At 49.0% G+C, this 20,448-nt stretch overlaps 1 protein-coding gene across 2 annotated transcripts in view; it reads right to left on the bottom strand.

The window, feature by feature from the left end:
• Positions 1-19,611, bottom strand: part of tmem107l (transmembrane protein 107 like) — a 98,978-nt gene extending 79,367 nt beyond the window's left edge. For both annotated transcript variants that reach the window (XM_038779512.1, XM_038779513.1), the window contains exons 1-2: positions 19,535-19,611; positions 10,888-11,006 (exon numbers count right to left, since the gene is read on the bottom strand). In XM_038779512.1, coding sequence (XP_038635440.1) covers positions 10,888-10,974 — 87 coding nt within the window. In that variant the 5' untranslated portion in view covers positions 10,975-11,006; positions 19,535-19,611. The remainder of the gene's footprint in view (positions 1-10,887; positions 11,007-19,534) is intronic.
• Between the last annotated feature and the right edge of the window lie 837 nt (positions 19,612-20,448).

Genomic DNA, 20,448 nt, shown 5'->3' with positions numbered 1-20,448 from the left:
TTGGGGGTAGGACTCCCTTCTCCCCTGCTTTGTTAAATGTCCTCACCAGCAGTGGGCTCAATAACTCTTGAAAACGTCTTATAGAATTCCACCGAGTAGCCATCAGGCCCTGGGGCCTTGCCCGACTACATGCCCTCCAGCCCCTTGATTATTTCCTCAATCTCAATTGAGGCACCCAGCCCCTCCACCAGATCCTCGTCTACCCTCGGGAACCTCAACTGATCCAGAAACTGCCTCATCCCCTCCACCCCAGCCGGGGGCTGCGACTCATATAATTTACTACAGAGTCCTTAAACACCTCGTTCACCCCCGCTGGGTCCAGGACAGTATTACCGTCTCTACTCTTTACTTATCTCCCTGGCCACCTCTCTTTTCCTGAGCTGGTGCTCCAACATTCTGCTTGCCTTTTCCCTGTACTCAAAGATCACCCCTCCCCTTGCCTTCCTTAACTGTTCCACTGCTTTCCCTGTGGACAACAGCCCAAACTCCACCTGTAACCTCCGCCGCTCCCTCTGTAGCTCCGCGTCCAGGGCCTCCGAGTATCTCCTATCCACCTGGAGCATTTCCTCAACTAACCTGTCCCTCTCAGCCCGTTCCACCTTTTCTCCATGGGCCCGTAGCGAGATCAATTCCCCTCTCCCTCTGACTACTACCTTCAAAGCTTCCCAGACCGTCGCTGCAGAGACCTCCCCCATATCATTTGTTTCCAGGTAGTTCTGGATGGACTTTTTAACCCACCCACAGATCGCTTTGTCCGCTAGCAATACCACATCCAGTCTCCACAGCGGGCGTTGCCCTCTCTCCACACTAACCCATAGATCCACCCAGTGCGGGGCATGATCCGACACTGCGATTGCCGAGTACTCAGTATCCATCACCTTTGGTATTAGCGCCCAGCTCAGAACAAAAAGTCGATGCTAGAGTATACCTTGTGGACATGTGAAAAAAAAGAAAAACTCCTACATCCTCGGCCGTGCAAACCTCCATGGGTTTACTCTCCCCATCTGTTCCATAAAACCCTTCAATTCCTTTGCCACAGCCGGCTCCTCCCTGTCCTGGATTTTGACCGGTCCAATTCCGGATCAATTACTGTATTGAAGTCCTCTCCCATGATCAGGTTATGTGACTCTAAGTCTGGGATCTTACTTCACACCCACCTCATAAATTGCATGTAGTCCCAGTTCAGAGCATATATGTTTCACAAGTACCACTCTCACCCCCTCCAGCTTCCCACTCACTATTATGTACTTACTCCCCTTGTCTGACCGATTCTCCCTGCCTCAAATTCCACTCGTTTGCTGATCAAGACTGCTACTCCCCTGGTCTTTGAGTCCAGTCCTGAGTGGAACACTTGGCAGGCCCACCCCTTCCTCAATCTCGTCTGGTCTGCAACTTTCAGGTGTGTCTCTTGTAGCATTGCCACATCCGCCTTCAGCTCCCTCAAATGCGCGAACACGCGAGCCCTCTTGACTGTCCCATTCAGTCCTCTCACGCTCCATGTGATCAGCCTGGACGGGGGGCTTCCTCCACCCTCTCCCCCCCCCACCCCCCATCATCCTTTTCAGGCCAGCCTCAAGCTCACGCCCTCCACTTCCTTGAGTCCCCAATCGGGCAGTCGCCGTTCCCTACCTCCCGTTTGTCCCCCAGTAATAGTTCCTCCCCGTCAGCAAAGCAGCTCCCCCACCCCACCTCTCCCCCCTCTAGCAACACTAGAAACTCAATCCCCCAAGTCAAGCTCCAGCTTAACACCTGTTCACCCCCCACTGAGCTTCCGAGAGTCAGCTGACCCCTGCTGACTTGGTAGCTCCCGCCCCTGACACCAAGCAGTCTGTCTCCCTACTGTTCTCTCCCCTCTCCCCCCACATGAATAAACATTTTAAAAGCATCACATTCCCCAGTAAACAAACATCAGAAAAAACAGTGAAGAAACAGTCACTTTCGAAAAATAGTCACCCAAAAAGCAGAACTAAATTCAAAGCTCTAACCAGGTCCCTGCAAGAACTTCACCCCCTTCTTGAAGAGGGTAGTCTTTGCCCGATTGAACCCAGCTCGCCTCTTGGCCAAATCTGCTCCCAGGTCCTGATAGATGCGCAAGTCACAGTTCTCCCACTTGCTGCTTCGTTCTTTCTGGACCCACCGCAAAATGTGTTCCTTATCCATGAAACGGTGAAAACGTACCACCATGGCCCTCGGCGGCGTGTCTGCTCTGGGCTTCCTCGCAAAGGCTCTGTGCGCTCTGTCCAATTCCAGGGGCCAAGGGAACTCCCCAGCCCCCATCAACTTCTCCAACATGTCAGTCACATAAGCACTCACATCCGATCTCTCACTGCCTTCAGGGAGGCCAATAATTCTGAGATTTTGCCTCTTGGACCTACTCTCCACGTCCTCCAGCTTCTCCTGCATTCTTTTCTGGCAGTCATTCATCATCCCCACCTTGCTTTCCACCTCGGTTATATACTCCTCGTGCTCGGACAACTTTTTTCCACCTCCTGGATTGCTCTCCCGTGGGTTTCCTGATTCTGAACCACTTGATCAATCGAAGCCTTAATCGGGTCCACCGTGTCCTTCTTCAGCTTGGCGAAGCAATCCTCGAAAACCTTCACCAGCTGCTCCATTGACCACTGTGCCGTTTCCCCGCGACCCTGCTGCCCCGCCCTGCTTTCCCGCGTTACGAGCTCTGCTCACGTCTTCCTTAGAGGACTTTGTCGTCTCACACGGCCACTTCTGGTCCAATTCCCCATATACCGGAGGGGGACTTCTCCTTACTGTCTCACTCTTCACCGATTTATCCCACAAAATCCGAAAAAAACCAGGGAAAACGGTCTAAAAGTCCGTAACAGGCGGGAGCTATCAAATGTGCGACGTATTCCTCCATGGCCGCCACCGGCAGTCAATACTGTTTTGTTTTAAACATACCTTAGCTCTCTGTTGCATCACACCTGTAAAGTGGGCCCTTGTGCTCCCCGCAATCAGAATCTATTTAAAGTTGTGGGTCAGGTGAACTCCATGATATACTTTGGGGTTCTCTTCCAGATCATTAATTATAAATTGTGAAAAGTTGTGGAACTGAAGGCACTGTTGCTAAGTTTGCAAATGATACAAAAATCTGCAGATGGACAGGTAATATTGAGAAAACAGGGGTTACAGAAGGATTTGGACAAGAAAGGAGAGTGGGCAAAGAAGTGTCAGGTGGAATACAATGTGGAAAAGTGTGAGGTGATGCACTTTGGGAGGAGGAATGGAGGCATAGATTATTTTCTAAATGGGGAAATGCTTAGGAAATCATAAGCACAAAGGAGTCCGTGTTCACGATTCTCTTAAGGTTAACCTGCAGTTTCAGTTAGCAGTTAGGAAGGCAAATGGTTTAGCACAGTGGGCTAAATGGCTGGCTTGTAATGCAGAACAATGTCAGCAGCCCGGGTTCAATTCCCATACCAGCCTCCCCGAACAGGCGCCGGAATGTGGCGACTAGGGGCTTTTCACATTAACGTCATTGAAGGCCTACTTGTGACAATAAGCTATTATTATTATTAAATGCAATGTTAGCATTCATGTCGAGAGGGCTAGAATACAAGAGCAGGGATTTACTTCTGAGACTCTATGAGGATCTGGTCAGACCCCATTTGGAGCACTGTCGGCAGTTTTGAGCCCTGTATCTAAGGAAGGCCTTGAAAAGGGTCCAGAGGAGGTTCACAAGAATGATCCCTGGAATGAAGAGCTTGTCGTATCAGAAACGGTTGAGGACTCTGGGTCTGTACTCGTTGGAGTTTAGAAGGATGAGGGGGGATCTTATTGAAACTTACAGGATACTGCGAGGCCTGGATAGAATGGACATGGAGAGGTTGATTCCACTTGTAGGAAAAACTAGGACCAGAGGACACAATCCCAGACTAAAGGGACGATCCTTTAAAACAGGATGTGGAGATGCCGGTGTTGGACTGGGGTGAGCACATTAAGGCGGCTTACAACACCAGGTTAAAGTCCAACATGCTTGTTTCAAACACTAGCTTTCGGAGCACTGCTCCTTCCTCAGGTGAATAGAAGGAGCAGTGCTCCGAAAGCTAGTGTTTGAAACACACATGTTGGACTTTAACCTGGTGTTGTAAGACCTTTAAAACAGAGATGAGGAGGAATTTCTTCAGTCAGAGGGTGGTGAATCTGTGGAACTCTTTGCCACAGAAGGCTGTGGAGGCCAAATCACTGAGTGTCTTTAAGACAGAGATAGATAGGTCCTTGATTAATAAGGGGTTATGGGGAGAAGGCAGGAGAATGGGGATGAGAAAAATATCAGCCATGATTGAATGGCGGAGCAGACTCGATGGGTCGAATGTCTATGTCTTATGGTCTTAAGGTTCCTCTCTATCCTCAATGGTTGTGACATACAGATTACATTTTTGTGAAGTGTGTTGGAAAACTTTTCTACATTACAGGCTCCATATGAAAGCAAATCCTTGTTACATAGAACATAGAACGATACAGCGCAGTACAGGCCCTTCGGCCCTCGATGTTGCACCGACATGGAAAAAATCTAAAGGCCATCTAACCTACACTATGCCCTTATCATCCATATGCTTATCCAATAAACTTTTAAATGCCCTCAATGTTGGCGAGTTCACTACTGTTGCAGGTAGGGCATTCCACGGCCTCACCACTCTTTGCGTAAAAAACCCACCTCTGACCTCTGTCCTATATCTATTACCCCTCAATTTAAGGCTATGTCCCCTCGTGCTAGCCACCTCCATCCGCGGGAGAAGGCTCTCGCTGTCCACCCTATCTAACCCTCTGATCATTTTGTATGCCTCTATTAAGTCACCTCTTAACCTTCTTCTCTCTAACGAAAACAACCTCAAGTCCATCAGCCTTTCCTCATAAGATTTTCCCTCCATACCAGGCAACATCCTGGTAAATCTCCTCTGCACCCGTTCCAAAGCTTCCACGTCCTTCCTATAATGAGGCGACCAGAACTGTACGCAATACTCCAAATGCGGCCGTACTAGAGTTTTGTACAACTGCAACATGACCTCATGGCTCCGGAACTCAATCCCTCTACCAATAAAGGCCAACACACCATAGGCCTTCTTCACAACCCTATCAACCTGGGTGGCAACTTTCAGGGATCTATGTACATGGACACCGAGATCCCTCTGCTCATCCACACTACCAAGAATATTACCATTAGCCAAATATTCCGCATTCCTGTTATTCTTTCCAAAGTGAATCACCTCACACTTCTCCACATTAAACTCCATTTGCCACCTCTCAGCCCAGCTCGGCAGCTTATCTATGTCCCTCTGTAACCTGCAACATCCTTCCGCACTGTCTACAACTCCACCGACTTTAGTGTCGTCTGCAAATTTATTCACCCATCCTTCTGCGCCCTCCTCTAGGTCATTTATAAAAATGACAAACAGCAACGGCCCCAGAACAGATCCTTGTGGTACGCCACTCGTAACTGAACTCCATTCTGAACATTTCCCATCAACTACCACTCTCTGTCTTCTTTCAACTAGCCAATTTCTGATCCACATCTCTAAATCACCCTCAATCCCCAGCCTCCGTATTTTCTGCAATAGCCGACCGTGGGGAACCTTATCAAACGCTTTACTGAAATCCATATACACCACATCAACTGCTCTACCCTCGTCTACCTGTTCAGTCACCTTCTCAAAGAACTCGATAAGGTTTGTGAGGCATGACCTACCCTTCACAAAACCATGCTGACTGTCCCTAATCATATTATTCCTATCTAGATGATTATAAATCATATCTTTTATAATCCTCTCCAAGACTTTACCCACCACAGACGTTAGGCTCACCGGCCTATAGTTACCGGGGTTATCTCTACTCCCCTTCTTGAACAAAGGGACCACATTTGCTATCCTCCAGTCCTCTGGCACTATTCCTGTAGCCAATGATGACCTAAAAATCAAAGCCAAAGGCTCAGCAATCTCTTCCCTGGCTTCCCAGAGAATCCTAGGATAAATCCCATCCGGCCCCGGGGACTTATCTATTTTCACCTTGTCCAGAATTGCCAACACTTCTTCCCTACGCACCTCAATGCCATCTATTCTAATAGCCTGGGTCTCAGCATTCTCCTCCACAATATTATCTTTTTCTTGAGTGAATACTGACGAAAAGTATTCATTTAGTATCTCGCTTATCTCCTCAGCCTCCACACACAACTTCCCACCACTGTCCTTGACTGGCCCTACTCTTACCCTAGTCATTCTTTTATTCCTGACATACCTATAGAAAGCTTTTGGGTTTTCCTTGATCCTACCTGCCAAAGACTTCTCATGTCCCCTCCTTGCTCGTCTCAGCTCTCTCTTTAGATCCTTCCTCGCTTCCTTGTAACTATCAAGCGCCCCAACTGAAACTTCACGCCTCATCTTCACATAGGCCTCCTTCTTCCTCTTAACAAGAACATAGAACATACATAGAACGATACAGCGCAGTACAGGCCCTTCGGCCCTCGATGTTGCACCGACATGGAAAAAAAAAAAAAACTAAAGGCCATCTAACCTACACTATGCCCTTATCATCCATATGCTTATCCAATAAATTTTTAAATGCCCTCAATGTTGGCGAGTTCACTACTGTTGCAGGTAGGGCATTCCACGGCCTCACCACTCTTTGCGTAAAAAACCCACCTCTGACCTCTGTCCTATATCTATTACCCCTCAATTTAAGGCTATGTCCCCTCGTGCTAGCCACCTCCATCCGCGGGAGAAGGCTCTCGCTGTCCACCCTATCTAACCCTCTGATCATTTTGTATGCCTCTATTAAGTCACCTCTTAACCTTCTTCTCTCTAACGAAAACAACCTCAAGTCCATCAGCCTTTCCTCATAAGATTTTCCCTCCATACCAGGCAACATCCTGGTAAATCTCCTCTGCACCCGTTCCAAAGCTTCCACGTCCTTCCTATAATGAGGCGACCAGAACTGTACGCAATACTCCAAATGCGGCCGTACCAGAGTTTGGTACAGCTGCATCATGACCTCATGGCTCCGGAACTCAATCCCTCTACCAATAAAGGCCAACACACCATAGGCCTTCTTCACAACCCTATCAACCTGGGTGGCAACTTTCAGGGATCTATGTACATGGACACCGAGATCCCTCTGCTCATCCACACTACCAAGAATTTTACCATTAGCCAAATATTCCGCATTCCTGTTATTCTTTCCAAAGTGAATCACCTCACACTTCTCCACATTAAACTCCATTTGCCACCTCTCAGCCCAGCTCTGCAGCTTATCTATGTCCCTCTGTAACCTGCAACATCCTTCCGCACTGTCTACAACTCCACCGACTTTAGTGTCGTCTGCAAATTTACTCACCCATCCTTCTGCGCCCTCCTCTAGGTCATTTATAAAAATGACAAACAGCAACGGCCCCAGAACAGATCCTTGTGGTACGCCACTCGTAACTGAACTCCATTCTGAACATTTCCCATCAACTACCACTCTCTGTCTTCTTTCAACTAGCCAATTTCTGATCCACATCTCTAAATCACCCTCAATCCCCAGCCTCCGTATTTTCTGCAATAGCCGACCGTGGGGAACCTTATCAAACGCTTTACTGAAATCCATATACACCACATCAACTGCTCTACCCTCGTCTACCTGTTCAGTCACCTTCTCAAAGAACTCGATAAGGTTTGTGAGGCATGACCTACCCTTCACAAAACCATGCTGACTATCCCTAATCATATTATTCCTATCTAGATGATTATAAATCGTATCTTTTATAATCCTCTCCAAGACTTTACCCACCACAGACGTTAGGCTCACCGGCCTATAGTTACCGGGGTTATCTCTACTCCCCTTCTTGAACAAAGGGACCACATTTGCTATCCTCCAGTCCTCTGGCACTATTCCTGTAGCCAATGATGACCTAAAAATCAAAGCCAAAGGCTCAGCAATCTCTTCCCTGGCTTCCCAGAGAATCCTAGGATAAATCCCATCCGGCCCCGGGGACTTATCTATTTTCACCTTGTCCAGAATTGCCAACACTTCTTCCCTACGCACCTCAATGCCATCTATTCTAATAGCCTGGGTCTCAGCATTCTCCTCCACAATATTATCTTTTTCTTGAGTGAATACTGACGAAAAGTATTCATTTAGTATCTCGCTTATCTCCTCAGCCTCCACACACAACTTCCCACCACTGTCCTTGACTGGCCCTACTCTTACTCTAGTCATTCTTTTATTCCTGACATACCTATAGAAAGCTTTTGGGTTTTCCTTGATCCTACCTGCCAAAGACTTCTCATGTCCCCTCCTTGCTCGTCTCAGCTCTCTCTTTAGATCCTTCCTCGCTTCCTTGTAACTATCAAGCGCCCCAACTGAAACTTCACGCCTCATCTTCACATAGGCCTCCTTCTTCCTCTTAACAAGAGATTCCACTTCTTTGGTAAACCACGGTTCCCTCGCTCGACCCCTTCCTCCCTGCCTGACTGGTACGTACTTATCAAGAACATGCAATAGCTGTTCCTTGAACAAGCTCCACATATCCAGTGTGCCCAACCCTTGCAGCCTACTTCTCCAACCAACACATCCTAAGTCATGTCTAATGGCATCATAATTGCCCTTCCCCCAGCTATAACTCTTGCTCTGCGGGGTATACTTATCCCTTTCCATCACTAACGTAAAGGTCACCGAATTGTGGTCACTGTCTCCAAAGTGTTCACCTACCTCCAGATCTAACACCTGTCCTGGTTCATTACCCAAAACCAAATCCAAAGTGGCCTCGCCTCTTGTTGGCCTGTCAACATATTGTGTCAGGAAACCCTCCTGCACACATTGTACAAAAAATGACCCATCTAATGTACTCGAACTATATCTTTTCCAGTCAATATTTGGAAAGTTAAAGTCTCCCATAACAACTACCCTGTTACTTTCGCTCTTTTCCAGAATCATCTTCGCCATCCTTTCCTCTACATCCCTAGAACTATTAGGTGGCCTATAGAAAACTCCCAACAGGGTGACCTCTCCTTTCCTGTTTCTAACCTCAGCCCATACTACCTCAGAAGAAGAGTCCCCATCTAGCATCCTTTCCGCCACCGTAATACTGTCCTTGACTAGCAGCGCCACACCTCCCCCTCTTTTGCCCCCTTCTCTGAGCTTACTAAAACACCTAAACCCCGGAACCTGCAACAACCATTCCTGTCCCTGCTCTATCCATGTCTCTGAAATGGCCACAACATCGAAGTCCCAGGTACCAACCCATGCTGCCAGTTCCCCTACCTTATTTCGTATACTCCTGGCGTTGAAGTAGACACACTTCAAACCACCTACCTGAACACTGGCACCCTCCTGCGAAGTCAAATCTGTGCTCCTGACCTCTATACTCTCAATCTCCCGTACCCCAAAACTACAATCCAGGTTCCCATGCCCCTGCTGAATTAGTTTAAACCCCCCCAAAGAGCACTAACAAATCTCCCCCCCCAGGATATTGGTGCCCCTCAGGTTCAGATGTAGACCATCCTGTCTATAGAGGTCCCACCTTCCCCAGAAAGAGCCCCAGTTATCCAGAAATCTGAATCCCTCCCGCCTGCACCATCCCTGTAGCCACGTGTTTAATTGCTCTCTCTCCCTATTCCTCATCTCACTATCACGTGGCACGGGCAACAACCCAGAGATAACAACTCTGTTTGTTCTCGCTCTGAGCTTCCATCCTAGCTCCCTAAAGGCCTGCCTGACATCCTTGTCCCCTTTCCTACCTATGTCGTTAGTGCCAATGTGGACTACGACTTGGGGCTGCTCCCCCTCCCCCTTAAGGACCCGGAAAACACGATCCGAGACATCACGTACCCTTGCACCTGGGAGGCAACATACCAAACGTGAATCTCTCTCGCTCCCACAAAATCTCCTGTCTGTGCCCCTGACTATTGAGTCCCCAATTACTAATGTTCTACTCCTTTCCCCCCTTCCCTTCTGAGCAACAGGGACAGACTCCGTGCCAGAGGCCCGTACCCCATGGCTTACCCCTGGTAAGTCGTCCCCCCCACAAGTATCCAAAACGGTATACTTGTTACTCAGGGGAACGACCGCAGAGGGTCCCTGCACTGACTGCTTCTTCCCAGTCCCTCTTACAGTTACCCATCTATCTCCAGTCTTTGGTGTAACTACTTCCCTGAAGCTCCTATCTATGACCCCCTCTGCCTCCCGAATGATCCGAAGTTCATCCAGCTCAAGCTCCAGGTCCCTAACACGGTTTTTGAGGAGCTGGAGTTGGGTGCACTCCCCACAGATGAAATCAGCAGGGACACTGATGGCGTCCCTCACCTCAAACATTCTGCAGGAGGAGCATTGTACTGCCTTCCCTGACATCACCTCTAGATTTTTTTTAAAAACAAGAAAAAGAAAAAGAAAGGAAGAGCTTACCTGATATTACCTCAAACCCTGCTGCCGCTGAAAGGTAAGCAAATTTAAAGGCACTCACTCACCTTCACGTCAGGCCCCTGCTCCCGCTTCCCAACCACCGTGGGGTGGGGGGGGTTGGTTAGAGGAGGAGGTGGGGTGGGGGGGTTGGTTAGAGGAGGAGGTAGGGTGGGAAACACTCACGAAGTGTTTCGGGTTTAACTGTCACTTTCCAACAGCCCCTCCACAAACCACCTTCAACTTAGGCAGACCGCAATGCACGTATGCAAATTTCCCCAGAACAGCTGATCAGTAGCTCTGCTCTGCTGCCCTCTGCTGGATCTGTTGACCTTTTCCTACCATTTCCAGGTGCTGGTCTGCCAAGTAGTTGGCTTCTGTTGTGACTGACTCTCACATAATTAATGTCAGGTAGCAAGAGGTTGAGAAAGGTTGTGGGGAGGTCTGGAGGGGAAATTGCTTCCCATATGTTGCAGCCCTTACTGTTTCTCTGCTCTTACTTACCCTGGACCAGAAGATGATGATGACAATGATTAAATGAGCCACGAGTGTCAAAAACCGGGATGGTATCAGGCTGCTTGGTATCGGCATTGCCAATTCTGGTTCATTCGCTCAAGTTCTACCTGTGAAAAGGAAGATTTTGGGAGTGAGTTCCGGATTTCCACTACCCTGGTGTGAAATGTCATGTTTATGCAGAAGTTCTCACAATTCTTTAACCTTTGCTAGATGAGGTCAAGCCAGGACTTTGTGCACCAAAGCATGACTTCCTCACATTTGAATTTCATTGGTTTTTTGATTACCGTGATCTAGCTATTTACCCTAATTCCAACGTTCCTTGCCAGACCAAGCAGGCCAGCAGCACGGTTTGATTCCCGTACCAGCCTCCCCGGACAGGCGGCGGAATGTGGCGACTATGGGCTTTTCACAGTAACTTCATTGAAGCCTACTCGTGACAATAAGCGATTTTCATTTTTCATTCAGAAATTACACTATTCTTCTCATATACAAAGTGGATCAGAAATAAAGTCTGGAAAAGCTTAAATCTACAAGGAAAATTCAAGAAGGCCCCCGCGAGGAAGGTCAGGACAGTGTGAACAATGAGAAATTCAGAGAATCTTTGTGCTGCCAGAGAGCCGGTAATACTGAGGCCCGGAAAAAAACTGAGCAAAACAGAGAATCGGAGTCAAGACAGGGAGGATGCCCACTCAAGGGTAGAGAAGATTCCTCCTCCTCCTCAGCCAACTCATGCTCTAGTTACCAAACCAAACACTATATTCAAGCTTAAATCCAAACCTTAACATTATCTTGATGTCTTTGACTGTCATTCACTGACCAAGAAATAGAGTTAAAGAAAACAACTGCAGATCTTAAACAAAAAACAGAAATCTATGGAAAGAATAAATAACATTTAATCAATCAGACTTTCATCTGAACTTTAAAATGAAGAGCTATATCAGAATAAACAAATGGAGAGCTTTAAGAAAGTGGGTAGTGAACAAGAGTAACAGTGAACTTGGGATGAAAATAACGAGGAATAATGAGATATGATTTGCCCAGTAACAAGATTAACAGGAATCTAGAAACACTGAGGTGTGAATGGCCATATCAGAAACAAAGATCCCCAGAGATCAGTGGGGTATACAAATAAGGCAATGGATTTGAGAGAGGTAGACTGTAGACTCCTTAGAGGGGAATATCAAAGAGGCTGAACAGTATAATTGCAGCCCCTCATTGAGGAAGGAGACTAGTTTTCTATACAACAAGCAGACAGGCCAGTTCTATCTACATTCTGAGGCACAGAGGCCCCTTCCAACTAACAAAGAAAGAACAAAGAACAATACAGCAGAGGAACAGCCGCTTCGGCCCTCCAAGCTTGTACCCAGTCATGATACAAACCTTTGCCAAAACCCTCAGCACTTCCTTGTGCCGTATCCTTCTATACCTATCCTATCCACGTGTTTGTCAAGTTGCCTTTTGAACACCGTTAACATATCTGATTCCACAACCTCCCCTGGCAGCGCGTTCCAAGCACTCACCACTGTCTGCGTAAGAAATCTGCCTAGCACATCTCCTCTAAACTTTGCCCCACGGATCTTAAACCTATGCTCCCTGGTGACTGACCCTTCCACCCTGGGAAAGTGTGCCTGCCCCATGCCCCTCATAATCCATGCCCCTCATAATCTTGTGGACCTCTATCAGGTCACCCCCTCAACCTTTGTCTTTCTAATGAAAACAGCCTGAGTCTCCCTTTTCTGTACAGCGTGCAGTTCTGGTCGCCACATTACCAGAAGGATGTGGATGCTTTGGAGAGGAGGTCTACAGGCTAGCTGGAAGCTAATGCAACATTTTTACATTATAAACTGTCCATTGTTCTAATGAACAGACTTGCAAAAGTTCAAATTAGTTTCATTACCACAATCTGATCAAGGTCAAAATAAGCACCATGATAACATGAATCTACCATTGTTCAGAATATAAATAATATAGCAGTCAGCAGAAAAACCAGCAGAAACCAGAGCTGATTAAAAGTATAACTCACATTCCAACACACGACAAGCATCTAAAAAGTAACATATCTACAGCTATGTTGCATATTGAAGATTGACAACTATCCTACCAAATGCATTTGAGACTCATCCAAGCCAATCCGCACATTGCAGGGGTCGGGACAGATGGAGTCAGACTGATAACATTCTCCTTAAACATCAAGATCGGGGCAGCCATTTTCCTTCCAGGATCACTTTTACCTAACTATTCGCTATCCTTATTTCGTATTTTCAAATTTCCACTCTAACTCTTAAAGTATGCTCAAGCCGTTTTGCTTTGAGCAAGAAACCATTACTGTATTTTGAAAGTTAAATCTGTTTGTAGACTACTCAGTCAATTGTATCTCGAAAGTCTTCTGCTGGCGAGGCTTTATTGAGAACATTTGATTTGTAATCACAAGAAGATCTCAAACTCTCAATTATAATCAATAGACACAATAAAAGATTTAATTTCACACCCGAGACGTGCAACTTAAATTTCTACTGAGTTCAAAGTGTATACGAGACTACACTTAAACTGCATGGTAGATTTCAACAAACCCCTAATCGCCACATTCCGGCACCTGTTTGGGTACACAGAAGGAGAATTCAGAATGTCCAAATGGCCTAACAGCACATCTTTTGGGAGTAGTGGGAGGAAACCGGAGCACCCAGAGGAAACTCACACAGACATGGGGAGAACATGCAGACTCCGCAAAGGGAATCAAACCCAGGGATGGCGGGACTGTCATGTGGAGAGATCAACTAGGTTAGGATTGTTCTCGCTGGATTTCAGAAGAATGAGGGGGGGTCGGGGGTCTCATAGAGACTTATAAAACTCTAACAGGACTAGACAGGGTGGATGCAGGGTCGATGTTCCCAATGGTGGGTGTGTCCAGAACTAGGGGACTCAGAGTAAACTATTTCGGACAGAGATGAGGAGACATTTCTTCACCCAAAGAGTGGTGAGCCTGTGGAATTCATTACCACAGGGAGTAGTTGATGCTAAAACACTGAATATATTCAAGAGGCGGCTGGATATAGCACTTGGAGCGAATGGAATTAAAGGTAATGGAGAGAAAGCAGGATTAGGCTATTGCGTTGGATGATCAGCCGTGATCGTCATAAATGGCGGAGCAGGCTCGAAGGGCCAATAGACCTCCTCCAGCTCCTATCTTCTATGTATCTATGTAACTCTAATCCTACAACCTCTAAACTCTTCAAGGGATCCACTTGATCCCATCTGCAAATGCATGTTATATGCCTCCTTCAACAGGGTAACTAGAGAAAGGATTGGCCCACTCAAAGACAAGAGTGAATTTATGCGTGGAGTCAGAGGAAATGGGTGAGATTCTTAATAAGTACTTTGCCTGGGTATTCACCAAGGAGAGGGCCATGACGGATGTTGAGGCTGGGAATGGATGTTTAAATACTCTAGGTCAAGCGGCATAAGGAAGGGGGAAGTTTTGGGTATGCTAAAAGGCATTAAGTTGGACAAGTCCCCAGCTCCGGATGGGATCTATCCCAGGTTACTGAGGGAAGCGAGGGACAAAATAGCTGGGGCCTTAACAGATATCTTTGCAGCATCCTTGAGCACGGGTGAGGTCCCGGAGGACTGGAGAATTGCTAATGTTGTCCCTTTGTTTAAGAAGGGTAGCAGGGATAATCCAGGGAATTATAGACCTGTGAGCTTGACGTCAGTGGTAGGCAAACTGTTGGAGAAGATACTGAGGGATAGGATCTATTCACATTTGGAAGAAAATAGACTTATCAGTGATAGGCAGCATGGTTTTGTGCAGGGAAGGTCACGTCTTACAAACCTAATAGAATTCTTTGAGGAAGTGACAAAGTTAATTGATGAGGGAAGGGCTGTAGATGTCTTATACATGGACTTCTATAAGGCGTTTGATAAAGTTTCCCATGGCAGGTTGATGGAAAAAGTGATGTCGCATGGGGTTCAGGGTGTACTAGCTAGATGGATAAAGCACTGGCTGGGCAACAGGAGACAGAGAGTAGTGGTGGAAGGGAGTGTCTCAAAATGGAGAAAGGTGACTAGTGGTGTTCCACACAGATCCGTGCTCGGACTACTGTTGTTTGTGATATACATAAATGATCTGAACGAAGGTATAGGTGGTCTGATGAGCAAGTTTGCAGATGATACTAAGATTGGTGGAGTTGCAGATAGCGAGGAGGACTGTCAGTGAATACAGCAAAATATAGATAGATTGGAGAGTTGGGCAGAGAACTGGTAGATGGAGTTCAATCCAGGCAAATGCGAGGTTATGCATTTTGGAAGATCTAATTCAAGAGCGGACTATACGGTCAATGGAAGAGTCCTGGGGAAAATTGATGTACAGAGAGATCTGGGAGTGCAGGTCCATTGTACCCTGAAGGTGGCAATGCAGGTCGATAGAGTGGTCAAGAAGGCATACAGCATGCTTGCCTTCACTGGACGGGGTATTAAGTACAAGAGTCGACAGGTCACGTTAAAGTTGTATATGACTTTGGTTAGGCCACATTTGGAATACTGCGTGCAGTTCTGGTCGCCACATTACCAGAAGGACGTGGATGCTTTAGAAAGGGATTAAGGGTTATGGTGTTCGGGCCGGAAAGTGGAGCCGAGTCCACAAAAGATCAGCCATGATCTCATTGAATGGCGGAGCAGGCTTGAGGGGCCAGATGGCTTACTCCTGCTCCTAGTTCTTATGTTCTTATGAAAGGGTGCAGAGGAGGTTCATCAGGATGTTGCCTGGTATGGAGGGTGCTAGCTATGAAGAAAGGTTGAGTAGATTAGGATTGTTTTCATTGGAAAGACGGAGGTTGAGGAGGGACCCGATTGAGGGCTACAAAATTATGAGAGGTATGGACAGGGTGGATAGCAACAAGCTTTTTCCAAGAGTGGGGGTGTCAGTTACAAGGGGTCACGATTTCGAGGTGAGAGGGGGAAAGTTTAAGGGAGATGTGCGTGGAAGGTTTTTTTACGCAGAGGGTGGTGGGTGCCTGGAACGCTTTACCAGCGGAGGTGGTAGAGGCGGGCACAATAGCATCATTTAAGATGCATCTAGCAGATATATGAACGGGCAGGGACAGAGGGAAGTAGATCCTTGTAAAATAGGCGACAGGTTTAAAGGATCTGGATCGGCGCAGGCTGGGAGGGCCGAAGGGCCTGTTCCTGTGCTGTAATTTTCTTTGCTCTTATTTATTAGAGTTGATCTTTTGTCTACACTCTAGCTATAACTAACATAAATACATAGAACAGTACAGCACAGAACAGGCCCTTCGGCCCTCGATGTTGTGCCGAACAATGATCACCCCACTTAAACCCATGTAACCCGTATACCCATAACCCAACAATCCCCCCATTAACCTTACACTACGGGCAATTTAGCATGGCCAATCCACCTAACCTGCACATCTTTGGACTGTGGGAGGAAACCGGAGCACCCGGAGGAAACCCACGCGCACACGGGGAGGACGTGCAGACTCCACACAGACAGTGACCCAGCCGGGAATCGAACCTGGGACCCTGGAGCTGTGAAGCATTGATGCTAACCACCATGCTACCGTGAGGCCCCTAATGCTACCGTGAGGCCCCTAACATTACAGTCTGTAGTCTCTTCTTCCTTCCGATGTATGGTATGCGTTGTCTGTACAGCTTACAAGAAACAATACTTTTCAGTGTCAAACTCAGGAGCGCGACCCGCAGGTGGGTGTCGGGAGGCCCACAGAGCCGTCCGCCGCGGAGCTCCGATCGCGCAAATCCACGCGCAACAGCCGCAACAGCTGGCTTTTAACAATGCCGGCTGCGAGCAGCCTTCAAAATGGCCAGGAACAGCTAAAAAAAATTCGACCACACTTCGCATGCGCACCGATGATCGGGCATGCATGCGCAGTGCGGCCACTATTTTTTTTATATGGTCGTAGCCTCCCCCCCCCCCAAAGTTCAGGGGGCCAAAGGGACCCAAAACCATTTCCTCCATTTTTGTCAGCAACAAACAACGCAAGAGAAAATGGTGGGTTGCGCAGGTCGGCCGGCATGAGCCGCAAAGGTTGGCCGGCGTGGGTCGGGAACGTTGGCCGGTTGATAAAAATGGGTCCCTGGAAAAAAAGTTTGAAAAACACTGCTGGATACTAATACATGCGACAATAAAAAATCAAATCAAAATCTTTTTGACCAGGGCCTCAATATTCCGAGTCATCCAGGGTTCCCTACTTCTACCAGCCTTGCCTTTCACTCAAAAAGGAACGTGCTTACCCTGAGGGGGTTTTGCCACATGGGGGGAGGGGGTGGGAGGCAGTTTCCCTGGCATGGGCAGCACGGTGGTTAGTACAGTTGCTTCACATCTCCAGGTTCAATTCCTGGCTGGGTCACTGTCTGTGCAGAGTCTGCACATTCTCCCCGTGTCTGCGATGGATTCCGCCGGGTGCTCCGGTTTCCTACCACAGTTCAAAGATGTGCAGGTTAGGTGGATTGGCCGTGCTAAATTGCCCTTAGGTGAGGTGGGGCTACTGGTTTACGTGATTAGTGTGGAGGGTGGGCTTAAATGGGGTGTTCTTTCCAAATGGCCTTCTTCTGCACTGTAAATTCTATGATTCTAAGTGGTAGTTTATTTTTAACAGGGGTGCGGTTGGGGGAAGAGGGGGGAGTTGTTCCACCCGGAGTGGGGGCCTTTACCTGGTGGGGGGGGGGGGGGGGGGGGAGATTGGGTCTTTGGGTCTAACCCGATGTGGGAGTGGAGTGTCTAACCCATGATGAGGGGGAACTCTAACCCCGTGTTGGGGGGGGGGGGGGGGGGGGGGGGGGGGAGAAAGATAGTCTAATCGCGTGTGGGGGGGGGGGGGGGGGTTTAACCCGTACGGGGGTTGGGGGAGGTGAGTCTAACCCGGTGCGGAGGGGGGGTTTAATCTGGTGGGGGTGGGTCTTATCCGTTGGGTGGTCTAACCCGGTGGGGGGGGTCCTAACCCAGGTAGGCGGAGGAGGGGGTCTAACCCAGGTAGGAGGATAATGGGGTCTAACCCTGTGTGGTTGGGAGGTCTAACCCAGTGGGGGGGGTCATCTAACCCGGTGTGAGGGGGAGGGGGTCTTACCCGGTGTGGTGGGTGGGGGGGGGGGGGGGGGGGGTGGAGGAGTGTCTAACCTGGTGTGGGGGGGGGGGTCTAACCCAGTGTGGGGTGGGGCGGGTTGGGGGCTTACCTAGTGTGGAGGGGGGGGTGGTTCTAACCCGGTGTGTGGGGTGGGAGGGTACTTATTCGGTGTGGGGGGGGGGCAAACTGGGGACAGGACCAGCCCGGTGGGGGGGCAGGGAAACATACCGGTGCGAGGTGGGAAAGAGGTTTTCTCCAGGTGGGGAGGGTGTTTTACCCGGTTGTTTGGGGGGAGGGGGAAAAGAAGACGGGGTTCACCTCGCACAGGAGGGGAGGACGTTTTGCCCAGCATTTGGGGGATGGGACGGTGAGGGTGTTTGTAACTGGAGTCCGGGGTGGGAGTTCCCTGTTTGGGCAGAGAAGAAAGGGTGGGAAGGGGGTTCCACCCGATGTGTGTGTGTGGGGCGGGGGGAGTCAAGGGAGTTTCATCCGCTGGGAGGGGGAGGGGGTTTCACCCGCTGGGGGGGGGGGGGGGGAAGTCGTAGAATTTACAGTGCAGAAGGCGGCCATTCGGCCCATCGAGTCTGCACCAGCCCTTGAAAGAGCACCCCACCTAAGCCCACATCCCCACCCTATCCCCGTAACCCTACCCCACCTTTTTGGACAGTAAGGGGCAGTTTATCATGTCCAATCCACCTAACCTGCACATCTTTGGACTGTGGGAGGAAACCGGTGCACCCGGTGGAAACCCATGCAGATACGGGGAGAAAGTGCAAACACAATGACCCAATCCAGGAATTGAACCTGGGACCCTGGAGGTGTGAAACAACTGTGCTAGCCACTATGCTGCCATGCCCAGTGGTGGTGGGCGGCAGGTGAAAGGGTTTTTTCACCAGCTTGGGGAGGGGGCTGGGAAGAGTGGCTTTACCGGGGGGGGGGGGGCGGTGGGAAGAGGGGTTTTCACCTGGCTTGGTGGGGGGACAAAGGGGATTCACCCAGTTGGGGCGGGTTCACCCACTGGGGGGGGGGGGGGGGGGGGGGCGCGGGAAGAAGAGGTGTTACACCCACAGGGGCGGGGAGAGACAGGGAATTTCATCCAGTTGAAGGGGGTTCACCCACGATGGTTTACTCTGTTTTAGGGGGAGGTTTACCCTGCGATTGGAGGGGGGCTGGGATGTTTACCCCATTGTTTGGAGGGGGTACTGGGGGGTTTATTTCATGTGTATGGAGGGGTACCCGGTCTGGGGGAGGAGGGGCAAGGGTTTTTTAATCCGGTGCGGTGAATGGATGAGAGAAGGAAGACGGTTCACCCTGGATTTCGGGGGTGTGGGGGGGAGCTCGATTTTAAATAATTTAATTTGGGGATGTCTGCGGCCTGGGACAAGATGGCGGCCGGTTTCCCGGGCAACAGGGGCTTAACACCGGCTCCAAACAAAATGAACTGAGACGCCTCAACCCCCGTGAAAGGAATCTGGATCTGATCTACCCCATCCCATCGTTTCCCTATCCCCTCCTCGCCGTCTCGGTTCTCTGTCTCTCACCTCCGCCCTGAAAACGGTCACCGGCCGCTATTCGCTGCGCCTGCGTACTAAACCCCTCTTGTCTGCACTGAGCCTATTCCACCTCGCAGTGCATACTGGGTTGATGCATGTGCCATTGATCATCTCTCAGAGAGAGTGTCTGGGTGGGAGGTGGCGTGTTTCTCTGCTTCCTAATGTCGCCTTGAGTTCAACGACTGATTGGTGAGGAACAGCCGGGTTAATTTGATAAAACCATTTTCAGCCCTGTAGCAAAGGGCGGCTTGGGTGTCTGGCCGGAGTTTGCACGGTCTCCCACGTCTGCGAGGCTTTTCTGGGTGTTCCGGTTTCGGGGCAAAGTCCCGAAATATGTGTTAGGTGAATGGGATATTCTGAGTTCTCCTTCAGTGTACCTGGACAGGCGCTGGAGTGTGGTGACAAGAGGATTTTTACAGTAACTTCATTACAGTGTTAATGTAAGCCTATTCGTGACACTAATACAGATTATTAAAGGCAGAAACCCAGATTGAAAAGGTTCAAACAGCTTGTGGAAAACATTATCACAGATTTGGGAAGTAACATAGAACATAGAACAGTACAGCACAGAACAGGCCCTTCGGCCCTCGATGTTGTGCCGAGCAATGATCACCCTACTTAAACCCACGTAACCCGTATACCCGTAACCCAACAATCCCCCCATTAACCTTACACTATGGGCAATTTAGCATGGCCAATCCACCTAACCCGCACATCTTTGGACTGTGGGAGGAAACCGGAGCATCCGGAGGAAACCCACGCACACACGGGGAGGACGTGCAGACTCCACACAGACAGTGACCCAGCCGGGAATCAAACCTGGGACCCTGGAGCTGTGAAGCATTGATGCTAACCACCATGCTACCGTGAGGCCCCTAACATCTAGTCATTGACTGGAGAAT

Source organism: Scyliorhinus canicula, chromosome 19 (genome assembly GCF_902713615.1).
Source record: "Scyliorhinus canicula chromosome 19, sScyCan1.1, whole genome shotgun sequence".
NCBI lineage: Eukaryota > Metazoa > Chordata > Chondrichthyes > Carcharhiniformes > Scyliorhinidae > Scyliorhinus > Scyliorhinus canicula.
Note: the sequence above shows the minus strand (reverse complement) of the source record. Positions and strands in the feature narration are given on the sequence as shown.